Raw genomic sequence first — 14496 nt, 5'->3', positions numbered from 1 at the left:
TGGCAGTAACTAACCCTAGAATCAGCCCTAACCCAAGCATCAGCCCTAACCCTAGCTTCATTTCCTCATCCTGGCAGTAACTAACCCTAGCATCAGTCCTAACCCTAACTTCATGTCCACATCCTGGCAGTAACCCTAGCATCAGCCCTAAGCCTAGCTTCATGTCCACTTCCTGGCAGCAACTAACCCTAGCATCACCCCTTATCCTAGCTTCATGTCCACATCCTGGCAGTAACTAACCCTAGCATCAGCCCTAACCCTAGCATCAGCCCTAACCCTACCTTCATGTCCACATCCTGGCAGTAACCCTAGCATCAGCCCTAACTCTACCTTCATGTCCACATCCTGGTAGTAACCCTAGCATCAGCCCATAAGCCTAGCTTCATGTCCACATCCTGGCAGTAACTAACCCTAGCTTGAGTCCTAACCCTAGCATCAGCCCTACCCCTAGCTTCATGTCCACATCCTGGCAGTAACTAACCCAAGCATCAGCCCGAACCTAGCTTCATGTTCACATCCTGGCAGTAACCGTAGCATCAGTCCTAACCCTACCTTCATGTCCACATCCTGGCGGTAACTAACCCTAGCATCAGCCCTAACCCTAACTTCATGTCCAAATCCTGGCAGTAACCCTAGCTTCATGTCCACATCCTGGCAGTAACTAACCCTAGCTTCAGTCCTAACCCTAGCATCAGCCCTAAGCCTAGCTTCATGTCCACATCCTGGCAGTAACTAACTAACCCTAGTGTCAGTTGTTAATTTGTGCAGAGCCCAGGTTGGGGCGAGGAGAGGGACGGAAGCTGTACTGTTACACTAGCATCAGCCCTAAACCTAGCTTCATGTCCACATCCTGCCAGTAAACCTAGCATCAGTCCTAAACCTAGCTTCATGTCCACATCCTGGCAGTAACACTAGCATCAGTCCTAAACCTAGCTTCATGTCCACATCCTGGCAGTAACTAACCCTAGCATCTGTCCTAACCCTAGCATCAGCCCTAACCCTAGCGTCATGTCCACATCCTGGCAGTAACTAACCCTAGCATCAGCCCTAACCCTAACTTTATGTCCACATCCTGGCAGTAACTAACCCTAGCTCAGTGCTAACCCTAGCTTCATGTCCACATCCTGGCAGTAAGCCTAGCATCAGTCCTAACCCTACCTTCATGTCCACATCCTGGCAGTAACCCTAGCATCAGCCCTAACCCTAGCTTCATGTCCACATCCTGGCAGTAAATAACCCTAGCATCAGTCCTAACCCTAGCTTCATGTCCATATCCTGGCAGTAACTAACCCTAGCATGAGTCCCAACCCTAGCTCAGCCCTAACCCTAGCATCATGTCCACATCCTGGCAGTAACCCTAGCATCAGTCCTAACCCTAGCTTCATGTCCACATCCTGGCAGTAACCCTAGCATCAGCCCTAACCCTAGCTTCATGTCCACATCCTGGCAGTAACCCTAGCATCAGTCCTAACCCTACCTTCATGTCCACATCCTGGCAGTAACTAACCCTAGCATCAGTTCCTACCCGAGCATCAGTCCTAACCATAGCTTCATGTCCACATCCTGGCAGTAACTAAACCTAGCATCAGCCCTAATCCTAGCTTCATGTCCACATCCTGGCAGTAACCCTAGCATCAGTCCTAACCCTACCTTCATGTCCACATCCTGGCAGTAACCCTAGCATCAGCCCTAATCCTAGCTTCATGTCCACATCCTGGCAGTAACCCTAGCATCAGCCCTGACCCTAGCTTCATGTCCACATCCTGGCAGTAACCCTAGCATCAGTCCTAACCCTAGCTTCATGTCCACATCCTGGCAGTAACTAACCCTAGCATCAGTCCAAACCCTAGCATCAGCCCTAACCCTAGCGTCATGTCCACATCCTGGCAGTAACTAACCCTAGCATCAGTCCTAACCCTAGCATCAGCCCTAACCCTAGCATCATGTCCATATCCTGGCAGTAACTAACCTTAGCTCAGCCCTAACCCTAGCATCAGCCCTAACCCTACCTTCATGTCCACATCCTGGCAGTAACCCTAGCATCAGTCCTAACCCTACCTTCATGTCCACATCCTGGCAGTAACCCTAGCATCAGCCCTAACCCTAGCTTCATGTCCACATCCTGGCAGTAAATAACCCTAGCATGAGTCCTAACCCTAGCATCAGCCCTAACCTTAGCTTCATGTCCACATTCTGGCAGTAACTAACCCTAGAATCAGCCCTAACCCAAGCATCAGCCCTAACCCTAGCTTCATTTCCTCATCCTGGCAGTAACTAACCCTAGCATCAGTCCTAACCCTAACTTCATGTCCACATCCTGGCAGTAACCCTAGCATCAGTCCTAATCCTAGCTTCATGTCCACTTCCTGGCAGCAACTAACCCTAGCATCACCCCTTATCCTAGCTTCATGTCCACATCCTGGCAGTAACTAACCCTAGCATCAGCCCTAACCCTAGCATCAGCCCTAACCCTACCTTCATGTCCACATCCTGGCAGTAACCCTAGCATCAGCCCTAACTCTACCTTCATGTCCACATCCTGGCAGTAACCCTAGCATCAGCCCATAAGCCTAGCTTCATGTCCACATCCTGGCAGTAACTAACCCTAGCATGAGTCCTAACCCTAGCATCAGCCCTACCCCTAGCTTCATGTCCACATCCTGGCAGTAACTAACCCAAGCATCAGCCCGAACCTAGCTTCATGTTCACATCCTGGCAGTAACCGTAGCATCAGTCCTAACCCTACCTTCATGTCCACATCCTGGCGGTAACTAACCCTAGCATCAGCCCTAACCCTAACTTCATGTCCAAATCCTGGCAGTAACCCTAGCTTCATGTCCACATCCTGGCAGTAACTAACCCTAGCTTCAGTCCTAACCCTAGCATCAGCCCTAAGCCTAGCTTCATGTCCACATCCTGGCAGTAACTAACTAACCCTAGTGTCAGTTGTTAATTTGTGCAGAGCCCAGGTTGGGGCGAGGAGAGGGACGGAAGCTGTACTGTTACACTAGCATCAGCCCTAAACCTAGCTTCATGTCCACATCCTGCCAGTAAACCTAGCATCAGTCCTAAACCTAGCTTCATGTCCACATCCTGGCAGTAACCCTAGCATCAGTCCTAAACCTAGCTTCATGTCCACATCCTGGCAGTAACTAACCCTAGCATCTGTCCTAACCCTAGCATCAGCCCTAACCCTAGCGTCATGTCCACATCCTGGCAGTAACTAACCCTAGCATCAGCCCTAACCCTAACTTTATGTCCACATCCTGGCAGTAACTAACCCTAGCTCAGTGCTAACCCTAGCTTCATGTCCACATCCTGGCAGTAAGCCTAGCATCAGTCCTAACCCTACCTTCATGTCCACATCCTGGCAGTAACCCTAGCATCAGCCCTAACCCTAGCTTCATGTCCACATCCTGGCAGTAAATAACCCTAGCATCAGTCCTAACCCTAGCTTCATGTCCATATCCTGGCAGTAACTAACCCTAGCATGAGTCCCAACCCTAGCTCAGCCCTAACCCTAGCATCATGTCCACATCCTGGCAGTAACCCTAGCATCAGTCCTAACCCTAGCTTCATGTCCACATCCTGGCAGTAACCCTAGCATCAGCCCTAACCCTAGCTTCATGTCCACATCCTGGCAGTAACCCTAGCATCAGTCCTAACCCTACCTTCATGTCCACATCCTGGCAGTAACTAACCCTAGCATCAGTTCCTACCCGAGCATCAGTCCTAACCATAGCTTCATGTCCACATCCTGGCAGTAACTAAACCTAGCATCAGCCCTAATCCTAGCTTCATGTCCACATCCTGGCAGTAACCCTAGCATCAGTCCTAACCCTACCTTCATGTCCACATCCTGGCAGTAACCCTAGCATCAGCCCTAATCCTAGCTTCATGTCCACATCCTGGCAGTAACCCTAGCATCAGCCCTGACCCTAGCTTCATGTCCACATCCTGGCAGTAACCCTAGCATCAGTCCTAACCCTAGCTTCATGTCCACATCCTGGCAGTAACTAACCCTAGCATCAGTCCAAACCCTAGCATCAGCCCTAACCCTAGCGTCATGTCCACATCCTGGCAGTAACTAACCCTAGCATCAGTCCTAACCCTAGCATCAGCCCTAACCCTAGCATCATGTCCATATCCTGGCAGTAACTAACCTTAGCTCAGCCCTAACCCTAGCATCAGCCCTAACCCTACCTTCATGTCCACATCCTGGCAGTAACCCTAGCATCAGTCCTAACCCTACCTTCATGTCCACATCCTGGCAGTAACCCTAGCATCAGCCCTAACCCTAGCTTCATGTCCACATCCTGGCAGTAAATAACCCTAGCATGAGTCCTAACCCTAGCATCAGCCCTAACCTTAGCTTCATGTCCACATTCTGGCAGTAACTAACCCTAGAATCAGCCCTAACCCAAGCATCAGCCCTAACCCTAGCTTCATTTCCTCATCCTGGCAGTAACTAACCCTAGCATCAGTCCTAACCCTAACTTCATGTCCACATCCTGGCAGTAACCCTAGCATCAGTCCTAATCCTAGCTTCATGTCCACTTCCTGGCAGCAACTAACCCTAGCATCACCCCTTATCCTAGCTTCATGTCCACATCCTGGCAGTAACTAACCCTAGCATCAGCCCTAACCCTAGCATCAGCCCTAACCCTACCTTCATGTCCACATCCTGGCAGTAACCCTAGCATCAGCCCTAACTCTACCTTCATGTCCACATCCTGGCAGTAACCCTAGCATCAGCCCATAAGCCTAGCTTCATGTCCACATCCTGGCAGTAACTAACCCTAGCATGAGTCCTAACCCTAGCATCAGCCCTACCCCTAGCTTCATGTCCACATCCTGGCAGTAACTAACCCAAGCATCAGCCCGAACCTAGCTTCATGTTCACATCCTGGCAGTAACCGTAGCATCAGTCCTAACCCTACCTTCATGTCCACATCCTGGCGGTAACTAACCCTAGCATCAGCCCTAACCCTAACTTCATGTCCAAATCCTGGCAGTAACCCTAGCTTCATGTCCACATCCTGGCAGTAACTAACCCTAGCATCAGTCCTAACCCTAGCATCAGCCCTAAGCCTAGCTTCATGTCCACATCCTGGCAGTAACTAACTAACCCTAGTGTCAGTTGTTAATTTGTGCAGAGCCCAGGTTGGGGCGAGGAGAGGGACGGAAGCTGTACTGTTACACTAGCATCAGCCCTAAACCTAGCTTCATGTCCACATCCTGGCAGTAACTAACCCTAGCATCAGTCCTAACCCTAGCATCAGCCCTAAGCCTAGCTTCATGTCCACATCCTGGCAGTAACTAACTAACGCTAGTGTCAGTTGTTAATTTGTGCAGAGCCCAGGTTGGGGCGAGGAGAGGGACGGAAGCTGTACTGTTACACTAGCATCAGTCCTAAACCTAGCTTCATGTCCACATCCTGCCAGTAACCCTAGCATCAGTCCTAAACCTAGCTTCATGTCCACATCCTGGCAGTAACCCTAGCATCAGTCCTAAACCTAGCTTCATGTCCACATCCTGGCAGTAACTTTAGCATCAGTCCTAACCCTAGCTTCATGTCCACATCCTGGCAGTAACTAACCCTAGCATCAGTCCTAACCCTAGCATCAGCCCTAACCCTAGCGTCATGTCCACATCCTGGCAGTAACTAACCCTAGCATCAGCCCTAACCCTAACTTTATGTCCACATCCTGGCAGTAACTAACCCTAGCTCAGTGCTAACCCTAGCTTCATGTCCACATCCTGGCAGTAAGCCTAGCATCAGTCCTAACCCTAGCATCAGCCCTAACCCTAGCATCATGTCCATATCCTGGCAGTAACGAACCCTAGCTCAGCCCTAACCCTAGCATCATGTCCACATCCTGGCAGTAACCCTAGCATCAGTCCTAACCCTACCTTCATGTCCACATCCTGGCAGTAACCCTAGCATCAGCCCTAACCCTAGCTTCATGTCCACATCCTGGCAGTAAATAACCCTAGCATCAGTCCTAACCCTAGCTTCATGTCCACATCCTGGCAGTAACTAACCCTAGCATGAGTCCCAACCCTTGCTCAGCCCTAACCCTAGCATCATGTCCACATCCTGGCAGTAACCCTAGCATCAGCCCTAACCCTAGCTTCATGTCCACATCCTGGCAGTAAATAACCCTAGCATCAGTCCTAACCCTAGCTTCATGTCCACATCCTGGCAGTAACCCTAGCATCAGTCCTAACCCTACCTTCATGTCCACATCCTGGCAGTAACCCTAGCATCAGTCCTAACCCTACCTTCATGTCCACATCCTGGCAGTAACTTTAGCATCAGTCCTAACCCTAGCTTCATGTCCACATCCTGGCAGTAACTAACCCTAGCATCAGTCCAAACCCTAGCATCAGCCCTAACCCTAGCGTCATGTCCACATCCTGGCAGTAACTAACCCTAGCATCAGTCCTAACCCTAGCATCAGCCCTAACCCTAGCATCATGTCCATATCCTGGCAGTAACTAACCTTAGCTCAGCCCTAACCCTAGCATCAGCCCTAACCCTACCTTCATGTCCACATCCTGGCAGTAACCCTAGCATCAGTCCTAACCCTACCTTCATGTCCACATCCTGGCAGTAACTAACCCTAGCATCAGTTCTAACCCTAGCTTCATGTCCACATCCTGGCAGTAACCCTAGCATCAGCCCTAACCCTAGCTTCATGTCCACATCCTGGCAGTAAATAACCCTAGCATGAGTCCTAACCCTAGCATCAGCCCTAACCCTAGCGTCATGTCCACATCCTGGCAGTAACTAACCCTAGCATCAGCCCTAACCCTAACTTCATGTAACTAACCCTAGCTCAGCCCTAACCCTAGCATCATGTCCATATCCTGGCAGTAACTAACCTTAGCTCAGCCCTAACCCTAGCATCAGCCCTAACCCTACCTTCATGTCCACATCCTGGCAGTAACCCTAGCATCAGTCCTAACCCTACCTTCATGTCCATATCCTGGCAGTAACCCTAGCATCAGCCCTAACCCTAGCTTCATGTCCACATCCTGGCAGTAAATAACCCTAGCATGAGTCCTAACCGTAGCATCAGCCCATAAGCCTAGCTTCATGTCCACATCCTGGCAGTAACTAACCCAAGCATCAGCCCGAACCTAGCTTCATGTTCACATCCTGGCAGTAACCGTAGCATCAGTCCTAACCCTACCTTCATGTCCACATCCTGGCGGTAACTAACCCTAGCATCAGCCCTAACCCTAACTTCATGTCCAAATCCTGGCAGTAACCCTAGCTTCATGTCCACATCCTGGCAGTAACTAACCCTAGCATCAGTCCTAACCCTAGCATCAGCCCTAAGCCTAGCTTCATGTCCACATCCTGGCAGTAACTAACTAACCCTAGTGTCAGTTGTTAATTTGTGCAGAGCCCAGGTTGGGGCGAGGAGAGGGACGGAAGCTGTACTGTTACACTAGCATCAGCCCTAAACCTAGCTTCATGTCCACATCCTGCCAGTAACCCTAGCATCAGTCCTAAACCTAGCTTCATGTCCACATCCTGGCAGTAACCCTAGCATCAGTCCTAAACCTAGCTTCATGTCCACATCCTGCCAGTAACCCTGGCATCAGTCCTAAACCTAGCTTCATGTCCACATCCTGGCAGTAACTAACCCTAGCATCAGTCCTAAACCTAGCTTCATGTCCACATCCTGGCAGTAACACTAGCATCAGCCCTAACCCTAGCTTCATGTCCACATCCTGGCAGTAACTAACCCTAGCATCAGTCCTAAACCTAGCATCAGCCCTAACCCTACCTTCATGTCCACATCCTGGCAGTAACCCTAGCATCAGTCCTAAACCTAGCTTCATGTCTACATCCTGGCAGTAACCCTAGCATCAGTCCTAAACCTAGCTTCATGTCCACATCCTGGCAGTAACTTTAGCATCAGTCCTAACCCTAGCTTCATGTCCACATCCTGGCAGTAACTAACCCTAGCATCAGTCCTAACCCTAGCATCAGCCCTAACCCTAGCGTCATGTCCACATCCTGGCAGTAACTAACCCTAGCATCAGCCCTAACCCTAACTTTATGTCCACATCCTGGCAGTAACTAACCCTAGCTCAGTGCTAACCCTAGCTTCATGTCCACATCCTGGCAGTAAGCCTAGCATCAGTCCTAACCCTAGCATCAGCCCTAACCCTAGCATCATGTCCATATCCTGGCAGTAACGAACCCTAGCTCAGCCCTAACCCTAGCATCATGTCCACATCCTGGCAGTAACCCTAGCATCAGTCCTAACCCTACCTTCATGTCCACATCCTGGCAGTAACCCTAGCATCAGCCCTAATCCTAGCTTCATGTCCACATCCTGGCAGTAACTAACCCTAGCATGAGTCCCAACCCTAGCTCAGCCCTAACCCTAGCATCATGTCCACATCCTGGCAGTAACCCTAGCATCAGTCCTAACCCTACCTTCATGTCCACATCCTGGCAGTAACTAACCCTAGCATCAGTCCTAACCCTACCTTCATGTCCACATCCTGGCAGTAAATAACCCTAGCATCAGTCCTAAGCCTAGCTTCATGTCCACATCCTGGCAGTAACTAACCCTAGCATGAGTCCTAACCCTAGCATCAGCCCTAACCTTAGCTTCATGTCCACATTCTGGCAGTAACTAACCCTAGAATCAGCCCTAACCCAAGCATCAGCCCTAACCCTAGCTTCATTTCCACATCCTGGCAGTAACTAACCCTAGCTCAGCCCTAACCCTAGCTTCATGTCCACATCCTGGGAGTAACCCTAGCATCAGTCCTAACCCTACCTTCATGTCCACATCCTGGCAGTAACTAACCCTAGCATCAGCCCTAACCCTAGCTTCATGTCCATTTCCTGGCAGTAACCCTAGCATCAACCCTAACCCTAGCTTCATGTCCACATCCTGGTAGTAACTAACCCTAGCATCAGCCCTAACCCTAGCATCCGCCCTAATCCTAGCTTCATGTCCACATCCTGGCAGTAACTAACCCTAGCATCAGCCCTAACCCTAGCTTCATGTCCATTTCCTGGCAGTAACTAACCCTAGCATCAACCCTAACCCTAGCTTCATGTCCATTTCCTGGCAGTAACCCTAGCATCAGTCCTAACCCTACCTTCATGTCCACATCCTGGCAGTAACTAACCCTAGCATCAGTCCTAACCCTAGCTTCATGTCCATTTCCTGGCAGTAACCCTAGCATCAACCCTAACCCTACCTTCATGTCCACATCCTGGCAGTAACCAACCCTAGCATCAACCCTAACCCTAGCTTCATGTCCACATCCTGGTAGTAACTAACCCTAGCATCAGCCCTAACCCTAGCATCCGCCCTAATCCTAGCTTCATGTCCACATCCTGGCAGTAACTAACCCTAGCATCAGCCCTAACCCTACCTTCATGTCCACATCCTGGCAGTAACTAACCCTAGCATCAGCCCTAACCCTAGCTTCATGTCCACATCCTGGCAGTAAATAACCCTAGCATCAGTCCTAACCCTAGCTTCATGTCCACATCCTGGCAGTAAACCTTGCCCTAGCATCATCCCAGTTCAACCCTAGGTTGAAAATATACAGGTTAACCCAACGTAATTATTACATCAGGCAGCATTCGAAAATAAACAAATTAATTGGACCAGTGCCATTGATAACGACTGGCACCATTGCTAACTAGCAACGCTGGCCCCATTTTCTCAAAGAGTTATGGGATATTAGAACCCTGTTGTCTTAACCTTTGACATCTTCAACATAGGTTCAAACCTAACCACAACCCTAACCTCAACCAAAGCCCTAGCCACAACCATAACCCTAACCTCAACCCTGGCCACAACCCTCAACCACAACCCTAGCCTCAACCACAACCCTGGAAACAACCCTAACCAACAACCCTCTCCACAACCCTAACCCTCAACCACAACCCTAACCCTTAACAACAACCCTAGCCTCAACCACAAACCTAACAGTGCTTCATGTCCACATCCTGGTTCAATCCTAACTCTAGCCTCAAAACTAGCCTGTTTCATGTCCAAATCCCTGTTCAATCTTAACCCTAGCCTCAACCACAAACCTAACCCAAATTTCACATTACTCTAACCATAGCCTTATGGTCAACCCTGGCTCAACCCTAATCCCAAAATATGGCTCCCCCAAATCTGAATTCACAATTTAACCTGTGGTTACAACCAAGGAAACAACTAACCAAAATTAAACAATTTAATTTTTCAAACTCTGGAGACTCTGATTTAACCAAAAGGGGGAAGTGAACTCATTTTAAATGGCATTGGGTCAGTTAAAGGCCAGTCAATTACATTTTAATTATGAGAATGTCTGTGTTGTCCAATGTCATACATACATTATGTACAGTATGTCTATTCTGTGACCCTCTCAGGTTCAGTCCAGACAAACACCTCCTGGCAGTGGGCTCAGTGGAGAGTACGGTTGACCTGTATGACCTTACATTGGGCCCCACACTCAATCGCGTGGGCTACTGTAAGGACATCTCCAGCTTCGTTATCCAGATGGACTTCTCTGCAGACAGCAGGTTCATCGAGGTATGCCACACTGAACGTGAAGTAGAATACAGCTGGAGGGGTTTTAAAAACAGACTGAGTTTTGTTGTTGTTACAAGCCATGGGGGTTTTGATAGGCTGACATACATACTGTATTTTCTAAACCGCACACAAAATAGTAGAATGAGGTCCATTTTCTTTTGCTGTCAAGGTCATTATGTTTGAATAGTCTAGTAAAAGCCTTTTTTTTTTTACCATCGTGGCAACCATGTCAGTGTTGTCTTTTTAATACAGCCCTCTTGACCATTTGATCATGTTGCACAGTGTGATCTCACCATGATGGATACTCGTATATCCATTCCAAAGCATGCTGAGAGTGGAAAACACCTATATTTAGACTCACACATATATGGCAGGCAGGTCAAAATCGTTTATAGACAAGTCCCCTTCTAGTTAACAGTAGCCTGGAGCCGCCCCAGAATAACCTGACAGGCTTCAGTGTGCTAAAAAGGAGCCCTATCTGAGGTATTTGAGGTATTCCTATAGACTCAGACCAATTCTTTGCTGTTATGGAAAGCTTTACCCCTTTTATGGAATGTCGCTATGACTGCCACATGCCGACCAGAGAAAGAGTAAGATGGTGACTTGGCCTTCTAAATTTAACCTGTCCTCAGCGTACAATTACAAGTACATGTGACTGTGCCTTGAAGGGGAGGGACAAGTATAGTTTGCCATGGTCCTCCTGCAATTTTAAGTTATATAATGGAGTAACCTCATTATGATTTCATTGTAAATCCATATTTTGGTTGATTAAAAGCACAACAATTAACATGAAGTCGTGATGAGGCTTCTATATCTTTAACACATTTGTAATATGGAAAATGACATGCCACTTTATTTTCTTAACTTCCTAGCTGTGCAGACTGTGCTGTACAGACAGTGCTGGTAGATGCAGTGCCTTCAGAAAGTATTCACACCCCTTGACTTTGTCCATATTTTGTTGTGTTACAGCCTGAATTTAAAATTGATTAAATTGAGATTTTGTATCACTGGCCTCACACTGTACCTCAGTGTCAGTGGAATTATGTTTTTTGAAAATTTAACAAATGTTATTAAAAATGAAAAGCTGAAATGTCAAGTCTTCAACCCATTATGGCAAGCATAAATAAGTTCAGATGTAAACATTTGCTTAACAAGTCACATAAGTTGCATGGACTCACTCTGTGTACAATAATAGTTTTTAGCATGATTTTTGAATGACTACCTCATCTCTTTACCCCACACATACAATTATCTGTAAGGACCCTCAGTCGAGCAGTGAATTTGAAACACAAAGACCAGGTAGGTTTTCCAATGCCTCGCAAAGAAGGGCACTTATTGAATATCCCTTTGAGCATGGTGAAGTTATTAATTACACTTTGGATGGTGTATCAATACACCCAGTCACAACAAAGATACAGGCGTCTTTCCTAACTCAGTTCTCAGAGAGGAAGTAAACCACTCAGGGATTTCACCATGAGGCCAATGGTGACTTTAAAACAGTTAGTTTAATGGCTGTGATTGAAAACTGAGGACGGATCAACAACATTGTAGTTACTCCACAATACTAAACTAAATGACAGAGTGAAAAGAAGGAAGCCTGTACAGAATAAATATCCCAAAACATGCATCCTGTTTGCAATAAGGGACTAAAGTAAAACTGCCAAAAATGTGGCAAAAAAAATGAACTTTATGTCTTGAATACAAAAGCGATATGTTTGGGGCAAATCCAATACAACACTGAGTTCCACACTTCATATTTTCAAGCATGGTGGTGGCTGCGTCATGTTACGGGTATGCTTGTCATCTGCAAGGACGAGGGAGTTTTTTTTAGGAAAGAAAGAAACAGAATAGAGCTAAGCACAGGAAAAATCCTAGAAAAAAACCTGGTTCAGTCTACAGACACTGGGAGACACATTCACCTTTCAGCAGGACAATAACCTAAAACACAAGGCCAAATATACACTGGAGTTGCTTACCAAGACAACGTTGAATGTTCCTGAGTGGCATAGTTACAGTTTTGACTTAAATCGTCTTGACAATTATGACAAGACTTGAAAATGTCTGTCTAGCAATGATCAACAACAACCAACTTGACAGAGCTTGAATACATTTTTTTAAAGAATGTGGAAAATATTGTACAATCCTGGTGTGCAAAGCTCTTAGACACACCCAGAACGACTCACAGCTGTATTTGTTGCCAAAGGTGACTAACATGTATTGATTGATTCAGGGCTGTGAATACATACTGTATGTAAATTACATTTCATTTTCAAACATTTCTAAAAGCATGTTTTCACTTTGTCATTATGGGGTATTGTGTGTTGATGGGTGAGGGGGAAAAAATGCATTTAATCAATTTTGAATTCCGGCTGTAATAACAAACTGTGGAATAAGTCAAGGGGTATGAATACTTTCTGAAGGCACAGTACACTGGATGACTGATGTATTTCAGACAGTTACAATATTCTGACCTCTGGTTGTGTGCGCATATGCATGAGTGTGTATTCTGACGTGTCACTGGCTGTGTGTCGACAGGTGTCTACAGGAAACTATAAGCGCCAGGTGCATGAGATGCCTTCTGGGAAAATGGTAACAGAACAGACTGTGATTGACAGGATCACCTGGGCCACCTGGACCAGGTAGAATGATTCATTGTAGTCACTGGAATTCAATCAAACTCACATACTCTCCAAAATGAAACTGAGATCAATATTCAGTAAGGAATGCAAAAACTGCATGGTAACACTATTGAGATATGGCGTCAACAACGGGAGCTAAACATAACATCTCACTCTGTTAGGGACTTTGTAATATGGGAATGCAAGGTGAAGCGGTACAAAGATATTGCTGGTTCAACTTGTTTTTGAGCTTTAGGCTAGTTGAAGCCATCTGGGCACGTCTGCGTACGGAAGTTTAGTGGGCACACCTAGACATGTTGTTTTGTAGTTGTGTTTGAGTGTTATTGATCAATGGAATAATGGAGGTCAATCAATACTGTCTGCAGCACAGCAGTCACTGTTCACTTCTCATGAATAGACCCCAAACTTCCTCTAACATCACTCTCCCTAAGGTTAATGGGTTAAAATACATTCTGCATATAGATCGTAGCATACTCATTTCGAAACATGTACAGAAAAACAAATGTCTGGTTGAGATCTTTTGAAGTATGCAGGAATCTTTTTAAATGTTTTATATATATTGCATATGTTTTACTACTGAGAAGAGTACTATATAGTAATTCAGTTGACTTGGAGGGAACATTTAAAAGGTTATTCTTTGGTGGACTAATGTCCTCTCAGTACTGGCAGGCCTGTGGTTTTGTTCAGCATATTCTGCAGTCTGATCATGGCTTGTCTCTCTCATTCCTTCTCAGTATCCTGGGAGATGAGGTGCTGGGGATCTGGCCACGGAATGCTGATAAGGCTGACGTCAACTGTGCCTGTGTCTCCCACGCCGGCCTCAACGTGGTCACCGGGGACGACTTTGGACTGGTCAAGCTCTTCGACTTCCCCTGCACTGAGAAGTTTGTGAGTGCTTCACTTCCTCTCAACAACATGACTGTGATAGCTTTTAAAGATATGTAGTTACTGAAGCCATAGAACACAGACTGCTGGCTGAGGCTCCAACTGTGGAGGTGGGCCAGTAACTGAAAGGTCGCTGGTTTGAATCCCCGAGCTGACTGGATGAAAAACTATTTGCCCTTGAGCAAAGCACTTAACCCTAATTGCTCCTGTAAGTGCTCTGGATGAGAGCATCAGCAAAAAAAAAATACAAGTGTTTAATTATTACTTATTTTGATCCTCTGCAGGCCAAACACAAGCGTTACTTTGGGCACTCGGCACACGTGACCAACATTCGCTTCTCCTATGATGATAAATATGTGATCAGCACTGGAGGAGACGACTGCAGGTATGCAGAGCTTGTT

At 47.1% G+C, this 14496-nt stretch overlaps 1 protein-coding gene across 2 annotated transcripts in view; it reads left to right on the top strand.

Moving 5' to 3' along the window:
• LOC106577113 (echinoderm microtubule-associated protein-like 6) overlaps positions 1-14496 on the top strand; it is a 158527-nt gene that overhangs the window by 140940 nt on the left and 3091 nt on the right. For both annotated transcript variants that reach the window (XM_014154859.3, XM_082964859.1), the window contains 4 exons: positions 10409-10571; positions 13107-13210; positions 13945-14098; positions 14380-14480. In XM_014154859.3, the coding sequence (XP_014010334.1) occupies positions 10409-10571; positions 13107-13210; positions 13945-14098; positions 14380-14480 (522 nt within the window). The remainder of the gene's footprint in view (positions 1-10408; positions 10572-13106; positions 13211-13944; positions 14099-14379; positions 14481-14496) is intronic.

This window comes from Salmo salar, chromosome 18 (genome assembly GCF_965601325.2).
Source record: "Salmo salar chromosome 18, fSalSal1, whole genome shotgun sequence".
Classification (NCBI taxonomy): domain Eukaryota; kingdom Metazoa; phylum Chordata; class Actinopteri; order Salmoniformes; family Salmonidae; genus Salmo; species Salmo salar.
This window is presented reverse-complemented; position numbering and strand designations above follow the sequence as displayed.